The 26,546-nt window shown below is 52.0% G+C and overlaps 1 protein-coding gene and 1 long non-coding RNA gene across 9 annotated transcripts in view; one reads left to right on the top strand and one right to left on the bottom strand.

Annotated features, from left to right (window-relative positions):
* Rols (zinc-RING finger and ankyrin repeat domain-containing protein rolling pebbles) overlaps positions 1-26,546 on the top strand; it is a 403,382-nt gene that overhangs the window by 355,823 nt on the left and 21,013 nt on the right. For all 7 annotated transcript variants that reach the window (XM_077705637.1, XM_077705635.1, XM_077705636.1 and 4 more), the window contains 2 exons: positions 16,684-17,020; positions 23,909-24,084. In XM_077705637.1, coding sequence (XP_077561763.1) covers positions 16,684-17,020; positions 23,909-24,084 — 513 coding nt within the window. The remainder of the gene's footprint in view (positions 1-16,683; positions 17,021-23,908; positions 24,085-26,546) is intronic.
* Positions 18,660-20,906, bottom strand: LOC144178105 (uncharacterized). Of its 2 annotated transcripts, XR_013323944.1 has the most exons (4): positions 20,155-20,906; positions 19,235-19,354; positions 19,075-19,158; positions 18,660-19,006 (listed from the first exon to the last, which is right to left on the bottom strand). It is a non-coding gene; the product is annotated as an uncharacterized LOC144178105 (long non-coding RNA). The 2 variants fall into 2 exon arrangements; XR_013323943.1 differs by having other exon boundaries at positions 18,660-19,158.

Below are 26,546 nucleotides of genomic sequence, written 5' to 3'. Positions count from 1 at the left end.
GTTTGGTCTCATCTTGACTATGGCTGTATCGTGTACGGGTCAGCCCGCCAATCTGTCCTCACCTCACTCGACCCAGTATACAATCTGGGCCTCAGACTTGGCACAGGTGCATATCGCACCTCCCCTATCGACAGTCTGTACATTGAGTGCAATGAATGGCCCCTGGAGTACCGCCGAGCATACTTAAGTGGAGTATATGTAGCCAAAACAACATGTGTAAATGACCATCCCTGTGCTGGTGAAGTGTTTGAGAATAGGTACAAGAAACTGTATGCGAACAAGCCCAGAGTGGTCCGTCCTCTTGCCCTTCGTTTGCAGGAGTACGTGTCTCGCTATTCGTTCAAGATATGCTCGTCGAACCTTCTGAGTTTTTCGGACGCTGTGGCCCCCTGGGACCACAGGGCCGTCGAATGTCATCTGTCCTTGTTAAAATACGACAAAAAAACGTTTCCACACCAAATTCTGCGCCAAGAATTTCACGAACTTAAGGACAAATACAGTAGCTATTGCCACTACTTTACTGATGGCTCAAAAACCTCCTGTCATGCAGGTTTTGCTGTTTTCAATCCACCGGTGACAGTAGCAAAGAGGATTGCTAATGACAGTAGCGTTTTTACTGCAGAAGTTCCTGGTATAACCTCAGCTTTTGAAGATGTAGTAGGAAAGGGAGTACAAAAAGTGGCCATTTTTACAGATTCTTTGAGTGCCATACATGCTGTAACCTCCCTTGTCCCTTCAAAGAATGCAGCTGTAGGTGAGCTAAAAAGCCAACTGTGCTGCCTTACATTAGCAGGGGTCAGAGTTGTCCTTTGTTGGGTACCAAGTCATATTGGCATCCCAGAAAATGAAACCGCTGATAACGCAGCATATGAGACCAAGCATTTTGAAATAACAGAGTTAAAGCTTCCCTACCAGGACCTTCAAAACAGCATACGAAAGTCAATGAAGTTGTACTGGCAGTCTGAATGGCATAAACAAACCAGAAATAAATTACATCTAGTCAAATATAGGTCACACTGTGCTGACACATGGCTTCCTGTTGAAAAAGGAACAGGAACCCATTTGCGAACACTGCGGAGAACCTCTTACTGTACTACATATCCTAATAAGTTGTCCATACCTAGAAGCAGCCCTCATTAGACATTTTAGAGCTTTATACACCTTTTGTATACCCTTACACCCAATGCTTTTACTTAGTGATGAACCAATGGTACCTTTGACTAAAGTTTTTGAAGTTTTTAGAGACACTGGCTTTTTACACCAGTTTTAGCTACTTCATCTTATGAACCAGTTTTTAAAAATAATCATTTCTATATTATGATACCTTGAACAAAACTTTTAACTTACATTGATATCTTCTTACCTTGTGTTTGGCGCATTATAACCGAAAGGTTGCTGCGCCATTAAACCTCAACTTCAATTCAATTCAATGCTACCAGATCCGCAACAATGCTTAGTAAATGTGTGCTGTGTGCCTCTGGGCTTGTGGTGATGTGTGGGCACTTGCAAGCCTAGTCTGAACAAAATCTACGTTTCGGTCACGGTGGAAGAATATTTAGGTGTTGACACTCGCCGGCCTCCGCGGCGGAGAACGCGGCCAAATCTTGTTCGCGCTCTAGTACATGCGCAGACCGCAGCGGCACGGGGGCGCTGCAAATGAGGGGCCGGCTATTGCTTGCGGAGTAGCGGGCGCAGCTGCGGTGGATGCGCGGGGTGCTTGACTTTTCATGTCGTTCACATTGTGTTTCGGTGTTTTCTGCTGCCAGAGTTAATCACGGGGAGTATTATGTTTCAGCTTCCACGTTGTGCTTGCCACCGATGCCGCAGTGATTGTTATGAAACTCACGCGGTGGAGCGAGCCGACCCAGTGCGCGGATGTCGCAGCCCGTGTGCTTTTTCAATGGCAAGTCCCTGCGAAAGGCAACTTGTAATGCATTGTGTTTTCTCCAGCAAGAAAGGTGACTTGTTGTTAAAAATTTGTGTTACAGATAATGGCTATTTTGGCTTCCATGGAACAAAAATACATTTATTTCTTGTGCTGAATGTATGCATGGACAATCAGGGGCGTAGACAAAGCAACGCTATTAACATACCGACTCGTTATATAAAAATTCAAAAACAAAGATATCAGGAATGTTGGTTTGTTCAGAAATGTGGTTCTTCTGAGTCCTGTACGTACCCGTATTTTTGTGCAGATATTACAGTTGACTAAACAAATAACACTTAGGCATTACTAAAATAGCAAAACAAATATTGTTTCACCGCAGGATCTATTTCTTTTTATTCTTCACCTGTGGCATATAACACCCGGAAATAATTTCTGGATACGCCACTGTGGGTGGAAGGCTCCAAATTAGGACCATATGGGAATATTACCATCGCAAAGAACGCGGGCACCATTTGCATTCTTTCGCTGATGCCGCACTCAGTGTTACACTTATTTTCTTCGAATGAGTTCCCTGATCAGAAAAACCTCACGGTATCAAAAGTCTGGAGGTCACAAGGTCCGCGAACGAAATAATTGAGGCTTCTGCAATATTTGGCAAAAAAAAGTGCATAGATAAGGTCAAAGAAAGGAAAACACAAACACGAGATTTTGTGTTTTCCTTTCTTCGTCCTTGTCTACACGCAGTTTTTTTTTTGGCAAAATGTGCAGAAGAACCAATTAGCCCAAGTTACAAATTTATTTGAAATAATTGAGGCTACCGATGACGGTGTCTTCCATGTGTTTTCAAAGAAGCATTTACACAGGCACACCGCATGCCGTATGCCAAGGCAGCGGAGCGGTTAAGTTTAGACAGCCCTCTCGGGCCCAGTTTTTACCCGCTGTACATTTTGGTTTAACATCTGTTAATAAAGGTGTATAATTGGCCCTGACCGTATTAAGTTCGGCGGAGAATTTTGTGGTCCACCAAGTCGCTTTCTCACGCCGACTGCAATTTTTCGTAGCTGAAATCCGCCAATCCCAGATTGGAGTCGCATCAGTATTTCATATCGGTGCGTGCATGCCTGCGTTTCCGTGAGATAGACAACCACTCAGCACAGTCGGTATGGCGGCGCGAAAGACGAGCTTGATAAAGAAACGCCTGGGAAATTTCGACCGACCATTTTCGCGTCGAGTAGGTAGCACTGCATTACCTTAGCCATTAAAATGCCGCATATGTAGTCTTGGTTTCGTTTCGGCCGGCCCCTCGCGCGTACAGCGGCGAAGGTGTCCCGCTGCACAGCAAAACAGCGCAGGTTCTGTTACTTGCTACAGAGGTAGCATTTATGAATGCAGGCGAAATACGGAAACGTCGCTGACGTTTTTGGGCACATCAAAGAACCACGGTTGGACGAATTTTACCGTATCCCCTACGCGGCTGGCATTACCATCTCACAACTTCGGCGCTTTACGCTGCTACGCTAATTCTCTTCTGCCCAAATGGGCGAGCAGGCGCGTTTAGGTGAACCTTTTATTTGAAAAGGTGGTAAAGTAACCATGCTCACGGGAATCATGCGGATGAGCGAAAAAAATTCTTTGCAATGAAGCCTTTCGACAACAAGCTCGGAAGGGTGACGCGGCTGCCTTCTCGCTGTTGTTCCGCGCACTCCTGCAGTTTAAGCGAGTAAAAATGAGAGTAGCCCAAAATTATTTGGTGTCGACAGCATTTTTATCTGCCTGTGCCTATCTGCAATTAAAAAAAAAACTTGCTGTACTTGCCGCTCGACCCAACGGTCCCACAGCAACTGCATTACGGAAATCGTAGCTCGGCGAGCAGACAGGCCCTTGTGGCGGGGCGCACTCTGGCGGCGTTCCGGAGAAGTGCATCGTGCGGCGAACAAGATCTGGCCGCGCCGCCGCGCGCAGTGTCAACACCTCAATATTCTTACACCGTGGTTTCGGTTCATACGGGTCGGGATACATCGGATGGTACAGGACTGGGTTTGGAAAGGAATTGGTCTGCAGCCTGTTTTCCATTAAGGGACTGGTGGCGGCCGGAATGTGACCATCTGCCCTCCGTATGGTAGTTGAGAATTTTCCGATACGTGAGAAGCCTGCCGCCGTTTTGAGGTGTGTCTGTGAATGTGACTGGTGAGTTGGTTTGGCTGGTGAGAGTGCAAGCCAACTCGTGTGCCTCCTCGTTGCCTTCCAATGTAGTATGTGCAGGGACCCACAGTAACGTGAATGTGTGGGGGTGATCTCACTGTTGGTTAGAGGTCTTAGTGTGGCAAGTGTCTTGGGCAATATACGTTCTCTAGTAAAGTTTCAAATGGCAGCCTGTGAGTCTGAAACTACCGCACCCGACGTTTGGATGCTGGAGATCGCTAGGGCGATTGCCGCTTCCTCCGCTTCCACCATGTGCATAGTTACGGTTGTGCCGGCCACGTGCTTACTTCCTGGACAGTTGGTTGCACTGAGCCACCGCGGTGGGTTGATAGTGGGATGAATCTCCTCGGCGAATGCCAGGAAATCCACGAGGTATCGTGTTCTTTCACAGTCAGTGCCAGAGTTCAGCTTCACAGTCGAAGTTGTCGAAATGATGGTACAGTCGAACCTCTTGAATTCGAACTCAGAGGGAATAGAAAATCTGTTCGAATTAGCCGGAGTTCGAACTAGCAGGGGACCGTTTGATTGGAGGTATGGCGCACACTACCAGTTCTAGAAACGCATGCGTGATAAAGTAGACGGTATTGCACGTCCTTCGGAGTACACTTTCAATAATTACATGCTGCGAGAGTAAGGCATACGCAATGGTTCGGCGTGCACAACGAAGTGAGGCCGCGTGGTTTATACCAGCTTTTTCAGTGTACGCAGAGCAAGCACGCGGTTACGAGTTTGGAAAGCTGTGGAGGCTAATGACGCATCGAACTTTGGCTTTGAGCTTTGAGTTTCCCGAAAAGTAGTCTGTGCAGATGGGCAATCTTGTTCGAATTAACCGTGGCACGTGTTTCACATTCGAATTAGCGAGAGTGTTCTCCCATTCAAATACACATCACTTTGCCAGGACCCAGACTCACTGCGGACGACGACGACGAAGTGAAGTGGTGCTCGGCCCGCTCTGCGCTTTCTGGATTACTTTGTGTGAACTCAAGTCTTTGCACCGACAACGTGGACAGAACTGTTCTCCAACGCTCGCGATGCTGCCCGCGGGCTCCGCAGAGCCTCCGGGGCTTCCCCGCCCGCCCACTGCACATCTTGACTCGATGGCTGCAGCTGCCCCTGGGGTGCTGGGCCTGCCGCCCACTTCTGATGCTCCACAGAGTGTGCCTCTCCAACCTCCTGCAACTGTGCTGTCTACGGGGATTGCACCACAGGATGCGATTGCGGCCACACGCGCTGACATCACCACTGAAGGTATGGATCACGACATCAGCTCAATCTCTTCCGCGTCTTCGGCCACCATGACCTATGAGTACGCTAAAGACGCCACACTCCACTCCAACGAGGAGAAGTTTCAACTTGTTGTGCCTCCCAAACAACGTCGAGGGTCTAAGAGATCTCTGTCTGTCGCGGCAAGCAATGCAGCTCCAAGTTCCCCAAAGCACGGGCTCACTGTGATCTTAAAGCCGCTGGATTCAAAAACAATTATTGCTCGCTTTAAACCACTGTTGTTGAAAGAAAGCCTGGAAGGCAAGGCACCGGACGGGGTGCTGCAGCTGCGACCAAATTACAGGCTCAGCCTCATGGCTGTAGACACAAGGAATGCTGATGCTACTGATCGCCTCCTGCAAATAACAGTGATCGGGGACATTCCTGTGCAGGTCTATGAACCTCGCCCAGCAAGCTGCGCTGTTGGAGTTATCAGGGGAGTACCTCAGGGCATCACTGACATTGAAATACTTGACAGCGGGTGGCAGAGAACGCCAGCACGATCGGCGCGACGCTTGAGGACATCAGAGGTCATACAGATTATTTTCACCACTGACACGAGACCTGAATATGTCGTCCTGGGATACGCTCGACACCAGGTGCACGATTACGAAGAAAAGCCGGTGCAGCGTACGCGATGTCAGCGTGTCGGTCGTATCGCTGGAACGTGCAAGCGCAAGTTGCGCTGCCCCCGCTGTGGAGACGACCATGAGCTGAAGGCCTGTACTTCAACTGAAGCACTGTTCAAACTGTGGCAGGACTCATGAGGCTGACTTTAACTTTTGTCCAACTTTTCGACAAGAGAGAAGCATTTATAAGTACAAGAGCCAAAACAAAGTGGACTAAAAGGCAGCGAAGGAGGCGGTCTCATCGAAGAAACGCTCCACTGCTCCAAATTTGGGGTTTGGCGCTCCAAGATGAAGCTATCTCTTTCCCGTAGCCTGCTCCAAAGCCAAGATTTTGTTGCTCCAAACATCGCTCCAAATTTAATTTAGGCTGTTGCACCACTGGGGGTAGATAACCGAATGCTCCCATTCTGCTGGGATGCACCCAGTTCGCCAAATGTCGTTCAACTTGTCCAGCAGCATGGGCTTCTCTGATTCATCAAGGTTGAGGAGCATTTGCCAAGTGGTACCATCCCTGCCTTGGGCACTGCACACGTTGGCAGCATCTAGGGCCAGGGTCAGCTCTTGCAGAATGAATGGTTTCTCAGCTTCCAGGTCAATGGCTGGTTTCCTTGGTTCATAGGTGCGTGGGTGTGCTGGGATGGCCGGTTGTGGGAAGAATGCCTTAGCGGCGGCCACCTTGAATTCTTCTGGCAAGCTGCTTGGCATATCGGTGACCTGAGCAGTTTTGTTGCGCATTCGGAGGAGATGCCTGTATTGCTGGCCATTGGCCAGGTAGGCCTTGTCTCTTGTGTGGTCCATAGGTTCAGTAAGTGCCTATCCGGGGTAGGAGCTCACTTGCCTACCATCAGATGTCGCGAGGCCCCCTGGGCTGATCTAAGGAGCCGTTGGGTTGCCGGTGGTCCACATGATGTCCATATGGAAGTCCATATGGACCAGCTTCGCACTTGTCTCAAACAGCTCCGCAATGCTCACAGATGCAAGCTCATTTTGGCACACGGAGGCTGCGAAGTGCCTTAGCTGGACTGTTTTCTTCTCAAGTCTGTCTACCTACGGGGTAAATATTGTGGTTACGACTGGCTTAGAAGAGGAGAACTGAGTTTCAGGTGCCACGCCAGCTGAATGGCTGTATGCTGCCGATTTCACCTGCCCACTAGTGGCAGAGAAGAAAAGGGGGAGGGAACGTAAGTTCTTTGCCTTTTGAATGGGAGCCGCTAGTACGACTTCAGGGGAAGGAGCGAACGCGCCAGTCCACTTATAGAGGGAAGAAAACGACTGACGATTACTATACTCCCTAATGGGAAATTTGTGAGCACCGTAAACTGCAGTCTTCTCGGTCACGGCGCAAAGCTGCTGCATTGGCAAGTGCTACTATGGCGTCATCTCGCAGTGCATCAGCACCGCCCAGCATGCCTCACTGCCTCCCCCTCACACTTTCTTCTGCCGTTTTCCTTCTGTCTTTGTTCACTCGGTTGCGACGCCGATGCAGATGTCAAAGCACAGTAGTGGCCGACAAAGTGCTGCGAACTAAAAGTAGTAGAGGTGACCAGTGGAAGCAAACAGGTTCGCCACCCTGGCAATCAGCAGCAAAGGCTCGCAGGCACCAGCCCAGAGGCTCTTGCCCGAGTTGCAAAATGAAGAGCGTGCATCTGAGCGCCCTGCAGCTGTCAGATGCATTCCTCGTACACAGTATTATGCTGAGCAGTTTCTCTAGCCTTTTGTGCTAAACACGGCGAGGGCCCGTGGAGTTGGAATCATTATAATCACTAGAACCTCGTTCCTTGCAGTCATGGCCTTTCAGAGCAAAGCTGTGCAAAGCAAAGCTGTGCAGAAAAAATAAATATACGTTCCAACTCCAAGCAGCTTCCGACGAGAAAGTTTCGCAGGAGCAAACGTTGTGGGCTAACGTACGGGATAGCAGAGGACCCCGGCTAGCTTTGCTAGAGAACGCTACGCGCCGTACACTAGCCCTGCGGAATCCGAAGACTCACGCACGGATTCGGGTACTCACATGCGGTAGACAGGCTCCGGCAATCCAAAGTAAGGCTTTATTGCCTGGCAGATACAGTGCATACACCAGACAACACGACTATCGCTCGCGGGGAGACAGTGGCTCCTGTCGCTCGCTCAAGCCGCTGGGCTCAGACCTCGATATCCGTCATCACGGTCGCGGGAGCAGGGAAGGCATCCCGAGGCGACCGATCAGGGCAGAATCTCTCGGCAGAGTCCCCGCGGACCATTCGCGCGTCCCGCAGGTCGGCTCGGGGGGGAGAGGAGGTCTCCCCCGGCGCTCGAGGAGAGGGCGGCGAGGGAGAAGGCGACGACCGGTCCTCCTTCCCCCTCGCTCTCCGCACACGTTCGCGGCAAGCCGGTTCGGCGCGTCGCGCGGGGTCATGAAGAGGACACGACCTACGTGACGCGCCGGCTACCCAAAATGGCGGCACCCAGCTCGCGGAAACATGTGCAGGCGAGGCGTAAGGAAACGAGGGTCCCCACAACCCCCCCCTCCTCAAGACCGAGCCAGCACCGCTTGGACAACCGCTGCCGAGCAAAAGCACAACGCATCCCCAAAATTAATAACACTCGCCCCCGGTCAACAAGAGTCCGCAAAGTCTGCAACAGTTCGAAGCAGCGCCACACCACACGCACAGTTCACGACACACCTTCAGTCCAGCGCGTCCTTGTATTCACCGGAGGTAGTGCAGTCCAGGAACAGCAGGTTGGGGCAGCAGATGTAAGCCGCTGGCTGAGGCCACAGGCGTAAGCAGCAGGCCGGCCGACATCTCCACAGACAGGAGGGGCCTCATTGAGCCAGTGGTACGTCCGTTAGGCCCCCAGTGACGGCCGCCGAACCGGCCGCCTTGGTGGTGAGGGCCCCAGAGGAGCAGGTCGGCCAGGGGGCGTGGCCCCGATGGAGTGTGCAGGGCGGGCCTGCCTGTGACGAGCCCAGTAGAGCAGCTTTCCGAGCACTCTGGTGCTGCCAGTTGAGAAGCGCCCGAGACAGGTGCCTCGGGGAGGCGCCAGGAGCGCCGGCTCAGGCGGCTGCATCTCGATCGTCGCAAAACCGCGTCCAGCGGGTGGCGGCCTGAGGACGGGGCCTGGGCTACCAGCGATGCCAGAACCAGGGGCTGCAGCAACCGGCCGCGCGTGGTGTGGCTGCGGGTGACGGGACCAGACCGGGGGCAAACGCCAGGGGGGGATGCGCTGCGGAAAGAAGTCGGGAGTAACAGCAAACAACGCCCAACTTCCCTGCTGCTGCTCTCCGAATGGGAAAGCGAAACAGGGTGCTCGGGCCAGGCTAGGGCCAAAAAGGGAACCCTAACGCTGGCGCAGCGGTTCAATAACCCGGAGTTTCGTGCGCCCAGAGCACAAGGAGGCCACTGGTATTACACTACATCCAAGGTTATCGTCGCGAGGAGAGAAACCAGAGGTTTCGCTTCGTGGTTGCGATGAGAGGAGGGCAACGTAACCGGGGGAGGGTGCTAGATAGGCCACACCCTCCTCCGTGCCCGCTCCCCCAACGCCGCGTTCTCGCTTCGGCAGGCATATGGAGGAAAAGGGATCCTCCGCCGCGCCGCACGAGACGCAAGGGAAAACCACCCACGCTCCCTCTCGCAGGGAAGGCGCCAGAGGCAGAGCGCTCTGCTTACCTTCGGGGGGTTGCGGGGTGATTATGCGCGCTTGCGCAACCGGTAGCGATGGGTGTTCGGCCGTTGGGCCGCCGCCCCGCGCTTCGGCTGCTTTCGCAGACTGGGAGCTGCCTCCTCATCATCCCAATCGTCGCTGCGCGCAACGAAAGGTTTCAGATCTGCGACGTTGACTGGACCGCCAACTGGTTTCCCTTTCGGATCTACCAGCTGATACACGAGCGGGGTGAGCGCATCCCCGACTCGGTACGGGCCCGACCACTTGGCCGCCAGGGAAGCAGAGATGCCCTTGATTGCGTCGCTCAAGACGTGGTTGCGTCTGAGGACCAGGTCACCCGCTTTGTAGCGGACCTCCCTGTGTGCCTTGTCGTACTGGGCCTTCTGTCCAGCGCGCGCTTTGCCTAGGTTTCTGCGGGCTAACGAAATCGCCTGCTCCATCCTAGAGCGCAGTTGCGCCGCGTACTCACTCGGGGCCGAGGAAGCGGCGGCCGCCCCCCCACCAGCCCGCAGAACGGTTTCCAGTGGGTTGGGCAGCTCTCTCCCGAAAGTGAGAAATGCGGGCGTGAACCCAGTCGAGCGGTTAACGGTTGTACGCAAAGCGAAGCTCAGCTCGGGCAGATATGCATCCCAGTCCCGGTGCTGTTCGGCAAACGCCGCTAGCATGTGCTTCACGTTCCGATTCAACCGCTCGGTGGGGTTGGCTTGTGGGTGATACGTCGTCGTCTTTCGGTGCTTAATGCCCAGGGCCGCACAGGCTTCGACGAACACCTTAGCCGTGAAATAGGACGCGTTGTCAGTTATCAACTCGGCGGGGTAGCCAAACCGAGTGAATACTTCCGACAACTTGTCCCATATTGCGCGTGCCGTTAGTTTACGTAGGGGAAACAACTCGCCCCATTTCGTAAAGTGGTCTGTGACGGCTAAGAGATACGTATGACCTCTGCTGGACCTCGGAAAGGGGCCCATCACGTCACAGGCCGCGATCTGCCAGGGTTGCTGGCTGTTGATCGACTGCATGAGGCCTGGGGCTTTGCCACCCCTGGGCTTCACGCTTTGGCACACGCGGCATGAGCGGGCAAAGTGGAGAGCGTCCCGTTTCATGCCTGGCCAGGTCACGGAGTTGCACAACTTAAAATAAGTCTTAGGGCCGCACGCGTGACCGGCCACCCGCGAGTCATGGAAATAGCTCAGAGTCGCTCTTCGCAGACTGCGCGGGATAACCATCTTGAAGGGGTCAGAGGCCTCCTCCGATGGTATGTATCGCAGCAGGAGTCCGTCCGCATCAAGCAGATACGTATCCAACGCACCAGCAGCAGTACCAGCTGCATTGTGCTCGGCGCCGACAGCAATACCAGCTGTTACCGGTCGCCCGGTGGCCGCGCCACCTTGCTCCATCTCAGAGCACGGCTCTTCCCTGAGCCCGTCAATGATTGACTGACAAAATGGATCGTTCTGCTGAGCTTCGAGGAGCTCTTCTCTGCTGAACGCAATACCGGATGAGTAGACAGGGGCTACCAGGTATGCGGAATCGCCCGGGTTTTGCTGCAAAACGGCAGCCGTCCCTTCGGGGCTGGTTTCGTTTGAGCGGTCGGCGCAAAAAGCTCCGTGCTCGCACGCGTGCGTTGCTTCGGAAGTATGTGGAGCAGAAACGGGGGCTCGTGACAGAGCGTCCGCCACCACGTTCGTGCTTCCCTTCCGGTAGCGCACAGTGAAGTTGTAGCGCTGCAGCGTCAGAGCCCAGCGCGCCAGGCGGCCAGACGGCTCGCCCAGGCGCTTCAGCCAGGTTAGCGCCATATGGTCCGTCTCCACCACGAACGCAACGCCGTCGACGTATAAGTCGAACTTGCGCAGAGCGAAAACTATCGCGAGACACTCCCTTTCCGTCACGGAGTAGTTTCGCTCTGCGGGTGTCAACGACCGGCTGACAAAGGCGACCGGCCGAAGAACACCTTCATGCTCCTGCAGCAGCACCGCGCCCAAACCGAGATCGCTCGCATCAGACTGAATCACGAACTCTTTGTTCAGGTCGGGCAGCCGCAGCTCGGCTGTGTCAACGAGAGCTTTAATGAGGGTGCGAACGGCCTCCTCCTGCTCCTGACCCCAGCTCCAGCGAGCATTTTTCCTCAACAGTGCGGTCAGAGGCGCTTGCAGAGCCGCGCAATTGGGGATAAACTGCCGGTAGTAGTTTACCATTCCCAAAAAGCGTCTCAACGCCTTAATGTCTGTCGGCGAGGGATACTCGAGCAAAGCTCGGACCTTTTCCTCGCACGGCAAGACGCGACCACTGTCGATGGTGAAGCCCAGCAAAGAGACGCGAGTCTCCGCAATCTGAGCTTTCTTTGGGTTGAGGGTGATACCCGCATCCTGCAACCTAGTGAGAACATCCTCCAGATGTCGGATGTGTTCCTCAAAGGTGCGAGAATACACGACAATGTCGTCGAGGTACGCCATGGCATGTCGCCACTTTGCCTCCCCAAGAACACGATCGATCAACCTCTGAAAGGTAGCTGCAGCTCCAGAACAACCGAAAGGCATTCGAGTGAACTCAAACAGCCCGCGGTGGCAGGTGAACGCAGTTTTGGCTACGTCACCCGCACTCATCTGTACCTGCAGGTACCCGCGACTAGCGTCTAGGATGGTAAAGTATCGAGAACCACCTAGGTTAGCCACGATAGAGTCAATACTCGGCATGGGATAGGCGTCCTTCCGAGTAAGCTCATTCAGCCGGCGATAGTCAACACAAAGACGGAAGGTGCCATCTTTCTTTTCGACTAGCACGACTGGGAACCCCCATGGACTGTCGGAGCGCTGGATTGCACCAGTCTCGAGCAACTCATCCACTGCGAGGTCGATTGCTCTCCTTTTGGCCTCACTGACCGGCCGAGGATTGCATTTCCAGGGCAGTGCATCACCAGTATCAATCCGATGCTGTACTAAGTTCGTACAACCCGGTTTCTCGGTGAACATGGCGCTGAACCGATTCAACAACGCCAATATGCACGCCTGCTCACGTTCCGACAGATCGGCCGACAGGGGCGGCAAACTGTGGTTCGTGTCGCCAGAAGCAGTAGCGATCATCGGGTTCATAATCGCTTTCTCCGCTCCAGCGTTCGAGCGCTTCGCCTCCGCTTCGCCGGGCAGCGCGGGGCTGCCGGACGGCGCGGGACGCGGGCGGCCTAACATCCCTTTCGGGTGAAGGCCGCGCGCGCGCCGCTCGGGAGGCGCGCGGGGCGCCGCAAGATGCGGTGAGCGCCCGCGCGCGTTCCCGGAAGCTCGAGGCGCTCGGGGGGGTGCCGTCGCGGCGGCGGCTGCGCGGTTGGGAGACATGGCTTCCCTGCCCGCTCGCGCGGCTTCAGGAGCGCAAAGCGTCTCCGACAGCGTTGCGTTGTTGCCGCGCGCGCGCGAGGTATTCGGAGCGGGGGGCGCTTCCGATACATCGGCAAGTTTTGCAAACGGGAGCAGGGCTGCATGAACGCCTTGCCTATACCCGCCGTTGGCAATGTCGATCACAATGCCTGTACGAGCCAGAAAATCACGGCCGAGAATTACAGGCACTGTGAGGCCTGGGAGATGTACGAATCTGTGGCGTCGCACTCGTTTCTCCCATCGGACCACCAACCTCGCCGAGCCGCCTGAGTTGGCTTTCCCGCTCGCTAGGTGGAAAGTGATGTCGCAAGCTCGCAATCGAATAGCTCTCCGATGCAAATGAGCGAGGACATCATCGCCGAACAGCGTAGCAGACGCTCCGCTGTCCAGCAACGCCGCAAACTTTCGACCAGCGATCGTAAGGGCGATGAAAGGCGCTAGTGCGTTGGGGCTTTTCACCCTGCACGCCATCGGGATTAGGGGCTCAGGCTCACCACCTAATGTAGCCATAGCCGTCGGCGACGAAGTGCTCACCGACGGCGGCTGGCGTTTCCCGAATTGCGCTGCCTTTCCGGCGCCGGGCAGGGAGCGGTGCACGCGCGGGCATAGTGGCCCGTTGCGCGGCACTTGTAGCAGACGATGCCGCGATGCGACTGCGCAGCCGGAGGCCGCTGTCCGCGCAACGCTGGCTGGTTCCCTTGGCTTGCCACACGGGCGTAGCGGTTGGGTTCCGAGTGCGCTACTGCTCCCTGACCGTCGCGCTGCGCGTTCGGTCCCCTCGAGCTTTCCACACGGGCGTAGCTGTTGGGTTCCTCATGCGCGTTTTGTCCCCGGCCGTAGCCGTGCCGCGGCATGCCTTGCTGGGCGTCAGAACGCGCCCGCATGGCGTACGAGTACGGGTCGAGCGCGCGCTCCGACACATCGCGCGGCTCTATTTCCGTGCTCTCCGCGTACGCTGCTGTTGCCGCGGCGCGCGGCATGGGCGGTGGGGACGCACCCTGCCATGCGCACCTTGGCTCCAGCGTGGCGTGGGCTGGGGGAGGCGGCCGATAGCTGCGAGCAGCTAGAATATCGGCTTGGATGCGTTTTGCTTCGCTGGCCAGTTCATTGAGGTTGGCAAACTGACTGCCTCGAAGGTACGCTGCAAAAGTTGGGTGGGCTTGTCTCGTCACCCTCTCAACCTTTTCCGCCTCAGACGCCATGGGCTTTGCAAGCAAAAACAGCTCCTGCATTGCCCTGACGTATTCGAGCAGAGACTCATCTCGGTGTTGAGTTCGCATCTCTAGCTCGTTCAACATGCGGCGCTCGTAATCTGGGGGCAGAAATTCGCTACGAAAGAGCGCTTCAAATTCTCCCATCGTACGAGCGTCGCGCCCCACCAGCCGGTACCACCGTGCAGCCTGGGCGGTCAGCGATATAGGCAGAACACGTCCTATAATCACGCTGTCGTCCATACCCGACGCCTCCTGATAGCGGTGCAGCGCCTCGAGGTACTCCGTAGCACTCATGCGGTCAGAGTAACCGCCGTACTCGGGTATTCTGAGGCTACCGAGCGAGCTGTTAGGCCTGACGCTCGGTTGTGCGCGCACCGCGTTGATCAGGGCTTGTGCGAGATCGACTGCTGCCGAAGGCAGGGGTGGTTCCTCGCGAGACAACGCTGGCGTAAGGCAGGCGACGTGCGCCCTAGCCGTAACCGCTTGCGAGGTCTGCGTGGTGGGGTACGTTCGTGGCGCAAACACGCCGGCGAACGAGGCGACCGCCGCACCGCTAGAGCCGTGAGGCTCGTACACGGCGGGGTCGGGTGCGCTAGAGCTGCGGCGCAGCTCCTCCTTTGCAAACATATCCGCTGGGTTGCTACGACCAAGGCCCGGAGGGCATGATCTCGTTGCAGCCCGTGGTGACGGCAGGTGGTCGCAAGAAGCGTTCCGCCCGCCGCCACCGTGCGGCACGCCGGCAGGAGTGGGATGATAGCTCCCGTGACTCTCCCGCGCGGCGCTTTGGTTGCCTGCTAGGATAGCGCTGCCTGGGCCCCAGAGGGGCCTGGGCGTAGTGGTGGCGGCCGACAGGCGCGGGACTGGGTAATCATCCCTCGCGCTGTCGGAGTGCCTCACGCCGGCAGAAGTGGGATGGCTCCCGTAACTCTCCTGCGCGGCGCGTCGGTTATCGGGGAGATCGGCGCCGCCTCGACAAAGCTCTGGCGTAAGCGCGGTGGCGGGCAGCAGCGGGTCGACAGTGGCGTCCCGCAAGCCGTTACCACAAGCAATCTCGTCCGACAACCAGCCCTCAACTTCGGAATCAAGCAACGAGAAGCGGGGGTGCCGCCCTGTCATCGCAAAAACCTTGGTTGGGCGCCAATGTGGGCTAACGTACGGGATAGCAGAGGACCCCGGCTAGCTTTGCTAGAGAACGCTACGCGCCGTACACTAGCCCTGCGGAATCCGAAGACTCACGCACGGATTCGGGTACTCACATGCGGTAGACAGGCTCCGGCAATCCAAAGTAAGGCTTTATTGCCTGGCAGATACAGTGCATACACCAGACAACACGACTATCGCTCGCGGGGAGACAGTGGCTCCTGTCGCTCGCTCAAGCCGCTGGGCTCAGACCTCGATATCCGTCATCACGGTCGCGGGAGCAGGGAAGGCATCCCGAGGCGACCGATCAGGGCAGAATCTCTCGGCAGAGTCCCCGCGGACCATTCGCGCGTCCCGCAGGTCGGCTCGGGGGGGAGAGGAGGTCTCCCCCGGCGCTCGAGGAGAGGGCGGCGAGGGAGAAGGCGACGACCGGTCCTCCTTCCCCCTCGCTCTCCGCACACGTTCGCGGCAAGCCGGTTCGGCGCGTCGCGCGGGGTCATGAAGAGGACACGACCTACGTGACGCGCCGGCTACCCAAAATGGCGGCACCCAGCTCGCGGAAACATGTGCAGGCGAGGCGTAAGGAAACGAGGGTCCCCACAACGTACAGGAGCCAGCCTGTCGAATACATTTGGCACGGCTCTTGAGAGGCTCAGCACCTCCCGTTAAGCGAAGGGAGTCGTTAACAAATGACTGAGGCATAGCTACTCTGGCAATGGACTAGGTAATTCTACAATTCATCTGAAGAAAAAACTGCTTTTTCAGGAAAAATTCCATGGGCAAAATTTGCATGGTAAAGGCGTCCAGTGGTGCCTGGCTTAGATCTTAGGTTATGGTGCCTACTTTCGATCCCGCTGAAGAAACCCGAACAGAAGCACCCGCTGCTTCTTCCCCTCCTTTTTTTTTTGGTGTTGGGGCTGCTATGAACAGTCTGTGAAGTTTCTGATCCCCAATTTCAGCAGAAAAAGAAGCAAGCATGAATGGAGCAGGGGGGCTGGGGAAGAGCAGGGGTGCAAGTGCACCTCCATGCTGACGCCCATGCTGGAAGCTGACTTGAAATTGTGGTGGTGCTGTCTTTGATAAGCAGACCTGAATAGCTAGCAAGGCCACGTAACCTGAATTTATTAAGTGTGACTATACACGAGCAGAACTCTGAGGAGTGCGAGAGCAGCTTGTTCACTGCCTAATATCTCTCTCCCTCTTTGTGAGCGTTGGGCTTCCTTGAACAGGGAAAACCCAGTTAAGGTTACGGGGGAGCGCTGGGCCTGCCTCGCAGCAGAGCCGTCGCGGTGTTGCGCTGCTTGTGCGTACCAGCAGTGCCAACGGTGCCCCTGCAGGTGTGCGAGCTGCTGCTGGAGCTGGCGGCGGTGCGGGTGAACGGGCACGACGAGCTGAGCGGGCACACGGCGCTGACGGCGGCGAGCCTGGCGGGGCAGCGTGCCGTGTGCGCCCTGCTGCTTCGCCGGGGGGCCTCGGCGCTGGTGCGCACGCGGGCGGGCGAGCCTCCGCTGTGCTGCGCGGTGCGTGGGGGCCACTGGGCGGCCTCCGAGCTGCTGCTGCTGGGCCCTGCTGCAGGCAGCCTGCTGGGCCAGGTGGACGGCCGGGGCCGCTCTCCCCTCGCCCTGGCCGCGGCCGAGGGACACCTCGGGGTGCTCGAGCTGCTACTCGCCAAAGGTCCGTCTGTCCAGCAGGTGTCTGGCATGCGATACTACTACTGTGCTCAGCAGCGCATACATGTTCCAACTCGGCGTAGCGTGCTGGGTCACAATGTGTACCGAAAATTTTCCTGACACTGGCCCTACTAGTCAGGGAGGGGCACGAGCTTGCAAAGACAGCATCGAAGCTCGGTTAGTCCCACATCGTCGTCACAGCCATCGCTTGTTGGTCACCGAGGCATGCCCTAAACATCCCTTGCCCCCGAAATTTTCTCCCTGTTTCTCGGTATCGGTATTGTTTAAGTGTGGGGTGGGTCTCCATTTATTGCATCACTCGTACTGCCAGCCCGGCTGGTTTTTAAATTTAAACTGTTAGTGTCTACAAAAGTCTCCATTTTCCCCAAGGACGCCTCTATGTAGGCCTCCTGCAAAGTGTGTTTTCTTGCTTGGCTCTTTGCAGATGCCTGCCTATAAGGGACAGATGCGCTTGATGTGAGGGAAGTGTTATAGCAGCTCTTACTCTCAGAGTGAACATCACCACTTTTCAGACTCCGAATGGGACACAACTGTGCAGTTCCAGTTCCTTCCATTGAAACATGGTGCAGTTCGGTAGTGTGCAGGAAGCCATCGGAAGGGGAATTCGTGATGAAACTTCCCTCGTAGCACAGAATGTTGCCCGAACATTTCTGCAACGTTTCCCCTTAACGTTGCCAAAACGTGGCTAATGTCCGCTTTTTTTAACGTTAGTGCAATGTTTCCCAGAAACATTGCGTCAACATGATATTAGCATTGCTCCAACATGGGGGCAACGTTTGAAGGGTGTTGTTCTAATGTTTGGATAACGTTGTTTCTGACGTTCGCCAACGTTGCTCCACTGTTGGAGCAACCTTCAAGCCACGTGCGGGACACATTTGAACAACATTTATAAGACGTTTTCTGGTGACGTTACAGTAACTTTTCACCTACATTTTCGCAACGTGCATACCACATTTAAGCATATCCCTGTATCATTCAGACGTTGTGATAACATTGCTACAATATTGCAGAAACTTTAGATTTACACTTTTAACATACAAGGAACGTTGCTTCAACGTTCAAGCAATGTTTTTATGAAGTTGCAATAACACTGCTACACTTTTGTGGTAACTTTCCAGCTACATTTTTACAACGTGCGAGTAACATTTAGAAAACGTCGCTTTAATGTCCAAGCGATGCTTCCTACAACGTTACCGCGACTTTACAGATACGTTTTTTCCCCACGAGGGCCGCATCCGCGCACTGTTGATATGACGTTCAAGCAATGTTTCTCTTACGAAGCGATGATATTGCAGCAATGTACAGGTAACTTACAGTTACATGTATCTAATATACATGCAACAATAACTAGATGAAAATATTATAAGTTAACTTTTTCCTAGACAGACGATTGTTGACTGCATGATAAGCGAGCACTTCAAACCTCGTCCTCATAAACTCCTGAAAGGTATAAACCGGCATTTTAGACCTGTATATTCATACATTTGATCCCTACACTGACCAACACACAATTAAGGCAGTCCGGCAAAATAACAAACTAAATATCGGAATTTTAAAGCAAGGAACATGCAGCTAGCGTAAATAACAACACTGAGACTCTTTAAAATGAAAGGACATGTGCTTTTTATTTTACTATTAACAATCGAGCCGAATACGCATTCTGTTAAAGCCTTGAATTTCGCAAGTACGCTGTTTCAGACGATGTCTTCGTTTTCCTCCTCCGGGGCTCGCTTGTTCTTCTGCGCCTTGACGAGTCAATTTGATGACATACTTGACAGCCATGAACCCAGTAACACGTAGGGTTGTTACTGCGACGCTTAATTCTGCGAAATGAAAAAAAGTTGTAGTTATAGGAGAAGTTGCAAAGTTGTTACAGCATAGACAATGTCTCACCTCTCAGAACACCAGGACTTTTGGTATACAATATATGGCCTCATTGATTTTCTTGTACTGGCAGTTCAATTGAGATCTGACAGCCATTCATGGGAAACAAACAAAAGGGCATTGTTGTAACACATAGGGTGCTCAAAAGCTCACCTGCACTTTGGATGACGTTTGCTGCCAGATGAGCTAGCTTATTCCCGTGTCAATTTTGTGGTGCTGGTAAATCTTAAGGCATTTCTGAAAACAAAACAGAGTCAGAAGGGGTGCAGAAAACTGAAGTGAAGCAAATTTTAGCTAATGGAGAAAACCTTACCTTTAGGAAGGAATACAGCAAAACAGGATGCTTCACTTTCCATTTTGTCTTGCTTGTTTAACTTTTTCTAATGCCTGTGTGGACACGCACATCGCATGAGTGGGTTTAGCTCAAGCATCCCTGGAAAACAGAAAAGGATAAAAATACTTAATTATATAAAATACCTTACAGAAATTTCTTTACAGGTCAATTCAGTAATTAACTGAAAAGTCATCAGACAGCGTGCAAGAGAATTTTCAATGAACAAGAGAAGCCCGCAATGAACAAAAATGAGAAAATAGGCAATTGTCAAGAATGGAAACATTACACAACTAGACAAAATTACGTACAACGGCGTATTTTCTTGGTTGCCTTATTTTACCTTTTTCTCTCGAAAAATGTGCTTAAAACTGGCCTTGAGCTGCTTTTTTTTTTTTGCGTATGCCATTTTCTTTATAATTATAAGCACCAGCTTCTCACATGGAAAGTTTGTGAATGCTACAAATACGTCAGGCGTTGTTTTACATCGTAAGGCAGTTAGCATAACCAGATGATAACATATGGCTTAACTGCAACGCTAATTGTGTTCTGGAACAGCATGCCGCTGAAACTCCCGTGAAATTAAACATAACAAAGTTAAATTTATGAGTTATATTTTTCGCGCGTGACAGCAGCTGTGGCGAGAAGTAAATTAAAAGCCAATCGTACGTATCAAGGTTCTTGCAGAACCTACACTCGATTTCAGCATCATAACAGATGTACTTCTGAGCGCCCACCTGATATAAACGCTGAATACATGTTCCACGTTTTACAACCGTACGCATTCGCAAAAGCAAGAAGGATGCTTAGAAGCTAGACGGGAGGGCAGTCTTGTTCCCGCTCTTTTACGAAGTAAACTGCGTTCGAAAGGACGAGGCGAGCTCAAAAAACCGAGCGCTTACCTTCACTGGTCGGTTGCTATGAACTTTCCGGCCCACTAATATTCGCCGTAACATGCGGCCACACAACAAAATTTCGTACAATGTTCCTTCTCCATTCCGTTTGATTCTCAGGATGGCTGCTCGTTTCTGCAAAAGCGCGCGCTTTTCGTTCACTCTCCCCAACCTAACACACCAGCCACGGCTGTCAGGCGCAGAGAGAGAGGAACAGGAGGGGTCCACTCTGCAAGGAACGCGCGCACGTGTGCGCGTGTGAGAGGAGGGTAGGACGTTGGCCAAGGACGTGCGTTTTCTTTTTTTTTTTTTTTTTTCGGCCCTCCCCAACTTTGCGCCGCGGCTGCTAAAACTTCCTTTGCGACACACTCTAGAAGGGACGGGGCGACGACGAAAACAAAAAATAAGGCATGCAGGGTTAAAGGAACGCGCGAGACGTCGTGCCTCTCCCAGCACCCCGCCTTTTTCTGAGAACGCCTGGCGCCCTGTATTTCGTTTCGCGCCAAGCAGAACGCGACAAGTGTTCGATGCATTGGAGCCTCTTACAAATAAACATTACAACAGGAAAAATCTGAAGATAGTGTGTGCAATGCTATTGGAACGGAACAAAAGCAAAAATGGGAAGTTAGTTTTCAGGATACTTGGAATTCAGGTTCGTTTGTATAATGAGAAAATATCCTTGAAATATGCCAATGAGCTTTCGTACAGGCAGTATCGGCTGGAAAATGGGTGTCAGGGTTAGGTCTTTGTTTTGTTTTAATGTTACAATATGCATGATGGTGCTCTACTTTGGCGCTCGAGGTAGGTGAAATGTCTATGGGGAAGTTGAAATATAAGACATGCCCACTTCATGTTGTTTATTTCAAACAAGGGTGCAAGGTGTGGAGTAGTCGGAACGTAAGCGGCGCGCATGCGGCGCGCATGCCGTTTTACTGTGAAAATTTCGCCAACGTTATCCTTTTTTTTTTTCTCGCGTGCCTCTCCCATTTGCCCCTCGAGTTGCGTTTCAGCGAGCGGTTGGAAGCGGTCGCTGGAGCTGCCCACATAGCGCGGGTGGTCTCCGCGGCTGCGTCAGCGCGCCTGCGACTTGCGGGGAGCGTTTTGAGTTTTTGCGGGAAGAAAACGCTCCATGCGGTTCACGCTGATGCCCGCGTAGACGATTAAGCTCCGACAGAAACAGTGCGCCAGCCGTGTATGCACTCCACGCAGTTTGTAGGCAAGGGGCTCGCTCACAGACCCGTGGCTCGCTGCATCCGCGGCATCGGGCGGCCCGTGTTGCCGTTCGCGTTTTATTGAGACCCCATTTCGGCGCTTGCGTCTCCCAAAATCTACTTCTACAACTTAAATTTCCTGCCTAGTTCTCCATGAAACTTCGTTACATTGAAATTCCGGCAAACGGGACTTCGTTACACAGAGGGTGAAAATACATGGCGTGCATACTCTTGAAGTTACGAAAAATTCCGTGGTTCGTTACATCGAGGGTTTCGTTACATTGAAGTTCGTTACATCGAGGTTTAACTGTATCTAAAGTTGCTGCAAGATTGTAGCAATGTTATCACAACGTCTGAATGGTACAGGGATATGCTTAAATATGGTATGCACGTTGTGAAAATGTAGGTTGAAAGTTGCTAAAACATCGTAAGAAAACGTCTCATAAACGTTGTTCAAATGTGTCCCGCACGTGGCTGGAAGGTTGCTCCAAGAGTGGAGCAACGTTGGCGAACGTCAGAAACAACGTTATCCAAACATTAGAACAACACCCTTCAAACGTTGCCCCCATGTTGGAGCAATGCTAATATCATGTTGATGCAATGTTTCTGGGAAACATTGCACAAACGTTAAAAAAAGCGGACATTAGCCACTTTTTGGCAACGTTAAAGGGAAACGTTGCAGAAATGTTCGGGCAACATTCTGTGCTACCAGGGATGCTTTGAAGCATGGGGCAGTTCGGTAGTGTGCAGGAGGCCAGAAGGGGAATTCATGATGAAACTTGGCAGGATCTGCGATTCGCAAATAGTAATATCGGTGGGTGTGTGACATAGTGACAAGTGGCTGGTTTCAAGGTATTCATACAGATCGGTAAGGATTTTCTGTGGTCACATTTATTCATTTAAGTATTAGTTTGTGTACAGATATTGCTCTATCAATACGCGAGAAAAAACGAAAGGGGTATATATCGAAACAGTACACCAAAGATATTATACATCAAATATAGGATATGTTTGCAATGAGCAAGGAACTATCCAGGCTGTTCCAAGTACGATCAACGGTTGGGGGAACAAAGGAAAACCTAAAACAGTTTAGAGGTGGCTGAAAGGGAACAATATTAGGTGGGTGAGAATGGTGCTTGTTCACCGAGTTGGGTGTCTGAAAGAAATGGGTGCTGAAATGCTGCTGTGCACGAAGCCCGTAACCTTGCGTAGTAAGGATAATGCGCATGCGTGAGATGAGAGAGGAAAATTGCTGCCTTGTTGACGGGAAATGAACTGTGTCGCTTTCTTCTGTGTGGTCTCAAGCATAGAGCTTCATTACAATAACAACTAGAGAGGAATCTGGCATTGCGATCGTCCGCTGCAATGGGCGTGATGGATAGTTCGGGATTTGGATTGGCGCTCGATGGCTTGCAGAAGTTACTATGGATTCGATTGTGTTGACAGTTTCGTTTTCATTTTGGACTTTCATGAACGCATTTGCCTATGTGGTGTGTTGAAAGAAGCGTTCAAAAAATACATTTCTCCTTGAACTCAAGCAGCACGCTGACTGGCGCTGCCGTGAGTAAAAATGTTTTATAACCCAGAGTTGCAAATTGGATGGGTTATGAATTTACTAGGAGTTGCGGCGCTGCTCATTCGCCAGAGCAATATATTGTCGAAGCTGACAACGGTTGCGAATCACTTGGAAGAGCCACACCTTTCGTGCGAACGCCAGCTCCTTAGGTGTAGACCAGCAGGCCAGCAGTACCAGTGGCTGATATGAACGCAGCTTGATTGGCTTGATGAATGTCACTCATTCAGGCAAAAGAACTTCTCCAAAGGTAATCGGTTTCTTTTTTTATGAGCACGAAACTTTTCTTAATTAATATTACAAACTGCACGCGCTGAAACTTTTACAAATGTTTTTTTAAAGAAGTCCGCGTCCTGTTGTAGTTGGTGGCAAATGGAAAACCTGTTCCACAAACCTCCTCGACTCCGCGTCTGCTTCTTATTTAAACGCGCAGTTTTACTCGTACAAAACCAGTTTTTGGTCACTAACTTTCTTGTTTGCCATGTAATTTGTAAACGAAGAACCAGGCAGTAAGAGTTTTATTGTCAAAAAACAATTTGCGCAGCCGTAGGCCCGTTTCGATCCTACGCAATCCGGTTCCAGAACTACCCATCATTCCCATTGAAGCGTAAGCGCCGCCGCCGTGTTCGCGTTGCTACTATAGCGGCAGTTTCCCCTCTAGTTATTATTGTATGAAACTCTATGGTCTCAAGCTTATCTGTGTCGAGCGCAGTGTAGGGTGATTGTGCCACTTAGGCGTACCCTAGTCTCAGTCTGACGAGGGATTTATAAGCGCTTAGTTTGCAGTTCTTGGAAGCATGCCGGAGGGCTCACTTCAGCTGTCGTGCACGTTTTCTGGTGCCATGCTACATGGCAGCTGCCGTGAAAAGTGGGGCACTGCACAGACTGTGGGTTCGAAGGCCCTCGAAGCGGCCGTGCAACACAGGCACAGGTGCCCCCTTGAGGTGCCGCAGCCGCCTGCTCTTGTTGTGGGGGCCAGGGGCCAGCCCGCTGTGCCAGGACGTGGAGGGCCTGAGCGCCCTGAGCTGGGCCTGCAGCCGGGGCCAAGTGCAGGCCGCCCAGTGCCTGCTCTCCCACGGCGCCCACGTCAACCAGGCCGACCACCAGGGCCGCACCCCCCTCGACATGGCCGCCGCCCGGGGCGACGCACATGCGGTGAGGGGCTGACCACTTGAAGGCTGGCAGGCGAGTCATTGGCATGGACCAATGAGATGCGCACACGAAACCAGAACACACAATTTCTTTCTGTGCAAGGGAAACTGTCGCGTGACTTTATTGCAGTAACTAAGGTTGAAAATTTGTCTTCTTTAATGTACCGTATTTATTCACGCACTGAACCCACCCGTTTTTTCAGTAAATTCAGCATGAATTTGGGGAGGACGGTTCATTATGCGGGAAACAGTTGCAACAGATCTTTAAAAGTTAAAATTTCATACAATAAAGATGCTAAGAAAAGCGCTGTCTTTCTAGTAAAAACATGTAGGTAATTATGCGATGAAATTTTTTTTTTATTCATACCGTGCCAGTGGCCTCCTACTCACCATCGTCCCGCTACTCACCCTGGAGCTGTCCTCACTGAAGTTGCTTGCCGCTTCATATTTGCCATCGGCCCATAGGGCGTCGTCCTCCATGGCATCAAGGCACTCCAAAGCCTCTTTTCCCACACCGGGAAACTTCCCTTCTTTGGGCCCACCGAACACATGGCGATACCCGTCCATTGCCCAAACCTCATGTTTTCGCCAGTAGCATACACGCAGTGGGTCAACGCTGAAGTGCCGCGTGGTTTCCATGTGCATCAGCACATGCTCCACCACCTTCAGCTTAAAACTGCCTGTGCAGCTCATGCACTGGCCCATCATAGGTTGTGCACCGGGAGCACAAAAAATGGTCAGAACACAGCTGAACAAAACTATGGAGCGTAATGGCGAAGTCATGGAACAGCACAGAGCAGGGAAGGAGTGCGGAGTACGCTTGGTGCTTTGTTTGCACGCCGCAGCCATGGCCTCCGAGATTCCCCCGCGCGCGTTTTGCTCCGCCCGTCCCAATCGGCCGGAGAGAGCGTAAGTTGAAAAGGGGGCGTGGCCGCGTCTTTTGCCGCACCGCGGCGCTCGCCACCTATGCATAAACTATTCCGCGGCAGCTTGGCGCAATCGAGGAAACGCACGTTTTCGCAGCTTGCAGTGAAATTGAGTCAAGCAGCCAGGTTTAAAATGGCAGGTACAAGACTTTAACTTTATTTAACAATAACTTTATTATTTATTTAACAATTACTTAATTTAAAAATAACTTTATTATGGTTAATTTAATAATATGAGGCGCGCAAGTACAAAGTTTAAGCAGCACTCACCCGAACGAAGCACGGTCGGTTCTGGCGCTCTGTGCTGCACTTTCGCGTCCTTATTTTGTACTTTTTAAACTTTTGGATGTGTATTTACACGCAGTGCCCTTGAAAAACCTCTCCCGTCCTCACCCAACATTATCTGCAAGAGTGGCGACTTGCATAAACATCTGTCGCGTAAATACAATATGAAGATCTTTTGGTTCTGATTGGTATGCTTGTCAGAATAGATCTTTTGTAGCATGCAAGTCCGACACAAACCAACTGTGGTACATTCAGTCACCACCGTTCATTGCAATGCGGTGCAATGCAGTTCATTTCAATGCGGTATTTGGAAGGTTTTAGTAAGCGTTTTGTGAACTAATATAGCGCATATGCGCGGCAGTTAAAAAACGCTAACCATGGTCTGCAAAAACGACACGATACACGATAGAATATGAAGCTGCATAATTATCGCGTGATGTACGCGACTTAGACATGTCTGTGTTTGCGATTGAGAATGCTTTTTTGTATTTCTGTGCGCGCAGAAAACTCAGCTAGATTAGTGCACTAATCTATAGCTGAATTTGCAACTATTATATGTGCTAACTCCGCTATTTTTTTATTTTGTAAGATCACTTTTAAAGTTCATTTATTTTTGTTGTCTTTTGTTTTCAAATTCCGTTCAGTTAATTAGCTCGATTTACGCTATTTTGAAGATATTAAACATGTTATTATGCCAATTATGCACTTCTATGCAAAGGAAGGGGTTTAGACGATTCGTTTTCGCGATATTTTTATACGTGTTCCCGTAGTTTTTTTCAGCGTTTTTTTTAGTCTTCCGTTTTTGGAACAGGTGTAGTACTTTATTTTGTAAGGTAGCTTATATAATTTGTTTTGTATTTTTGGTTCTTTTAAGATTCTGTACGACCAGTTATCTCCCTTCATGCTATTATAACGATAATTAAACGTGTTAACTCCGCCAATTATAAAATTTTAAGCAAATTAATGCACAGTGCATTACACTGTGGTCAGTTTTTATGATTTTTTTATTCGTGTCCGTCGTTAATTTTTGTCAGGGCTTTTTATTCTTGTCTTCGCTTTGCGCGGGAGCTCGATGTATAGAACTGATAGTTTTAAATTCATAAGCTTACCTTTCTAAATTCTTTGTAGCTTTTTTTTTAAATATTGCGTTCGATCAATTACCTCTATTCGTGCTAGTAGAACAATTAAATCTGTGAACTACTACAATTATGCATTTCTGTGCCAATGCAGGGCGTCACAGGTTCGTCTGTTGACG

This window comes from Haemaphysalis longicornis, unplaced genomic scaffold (assembly GCF_048455015.1).
Source record: "Haemaphysalis longicornis isolate Haplotype H1 unplaced genomic scaffold, Haemaphysalis longicornis Haplotype H1 scaffold_4, whole genome shotgun sequence".
Taxonomy (NCBI): Eukaryota; Metazoa; Arthropoda; class Arachnida; order Ixodida; family Ixodidae; genus Haemaphysalis; species Haemaphysalis longicornis.
This window is presented reverse-complemented; position numbering and strand designations above follow the sequence as displayed.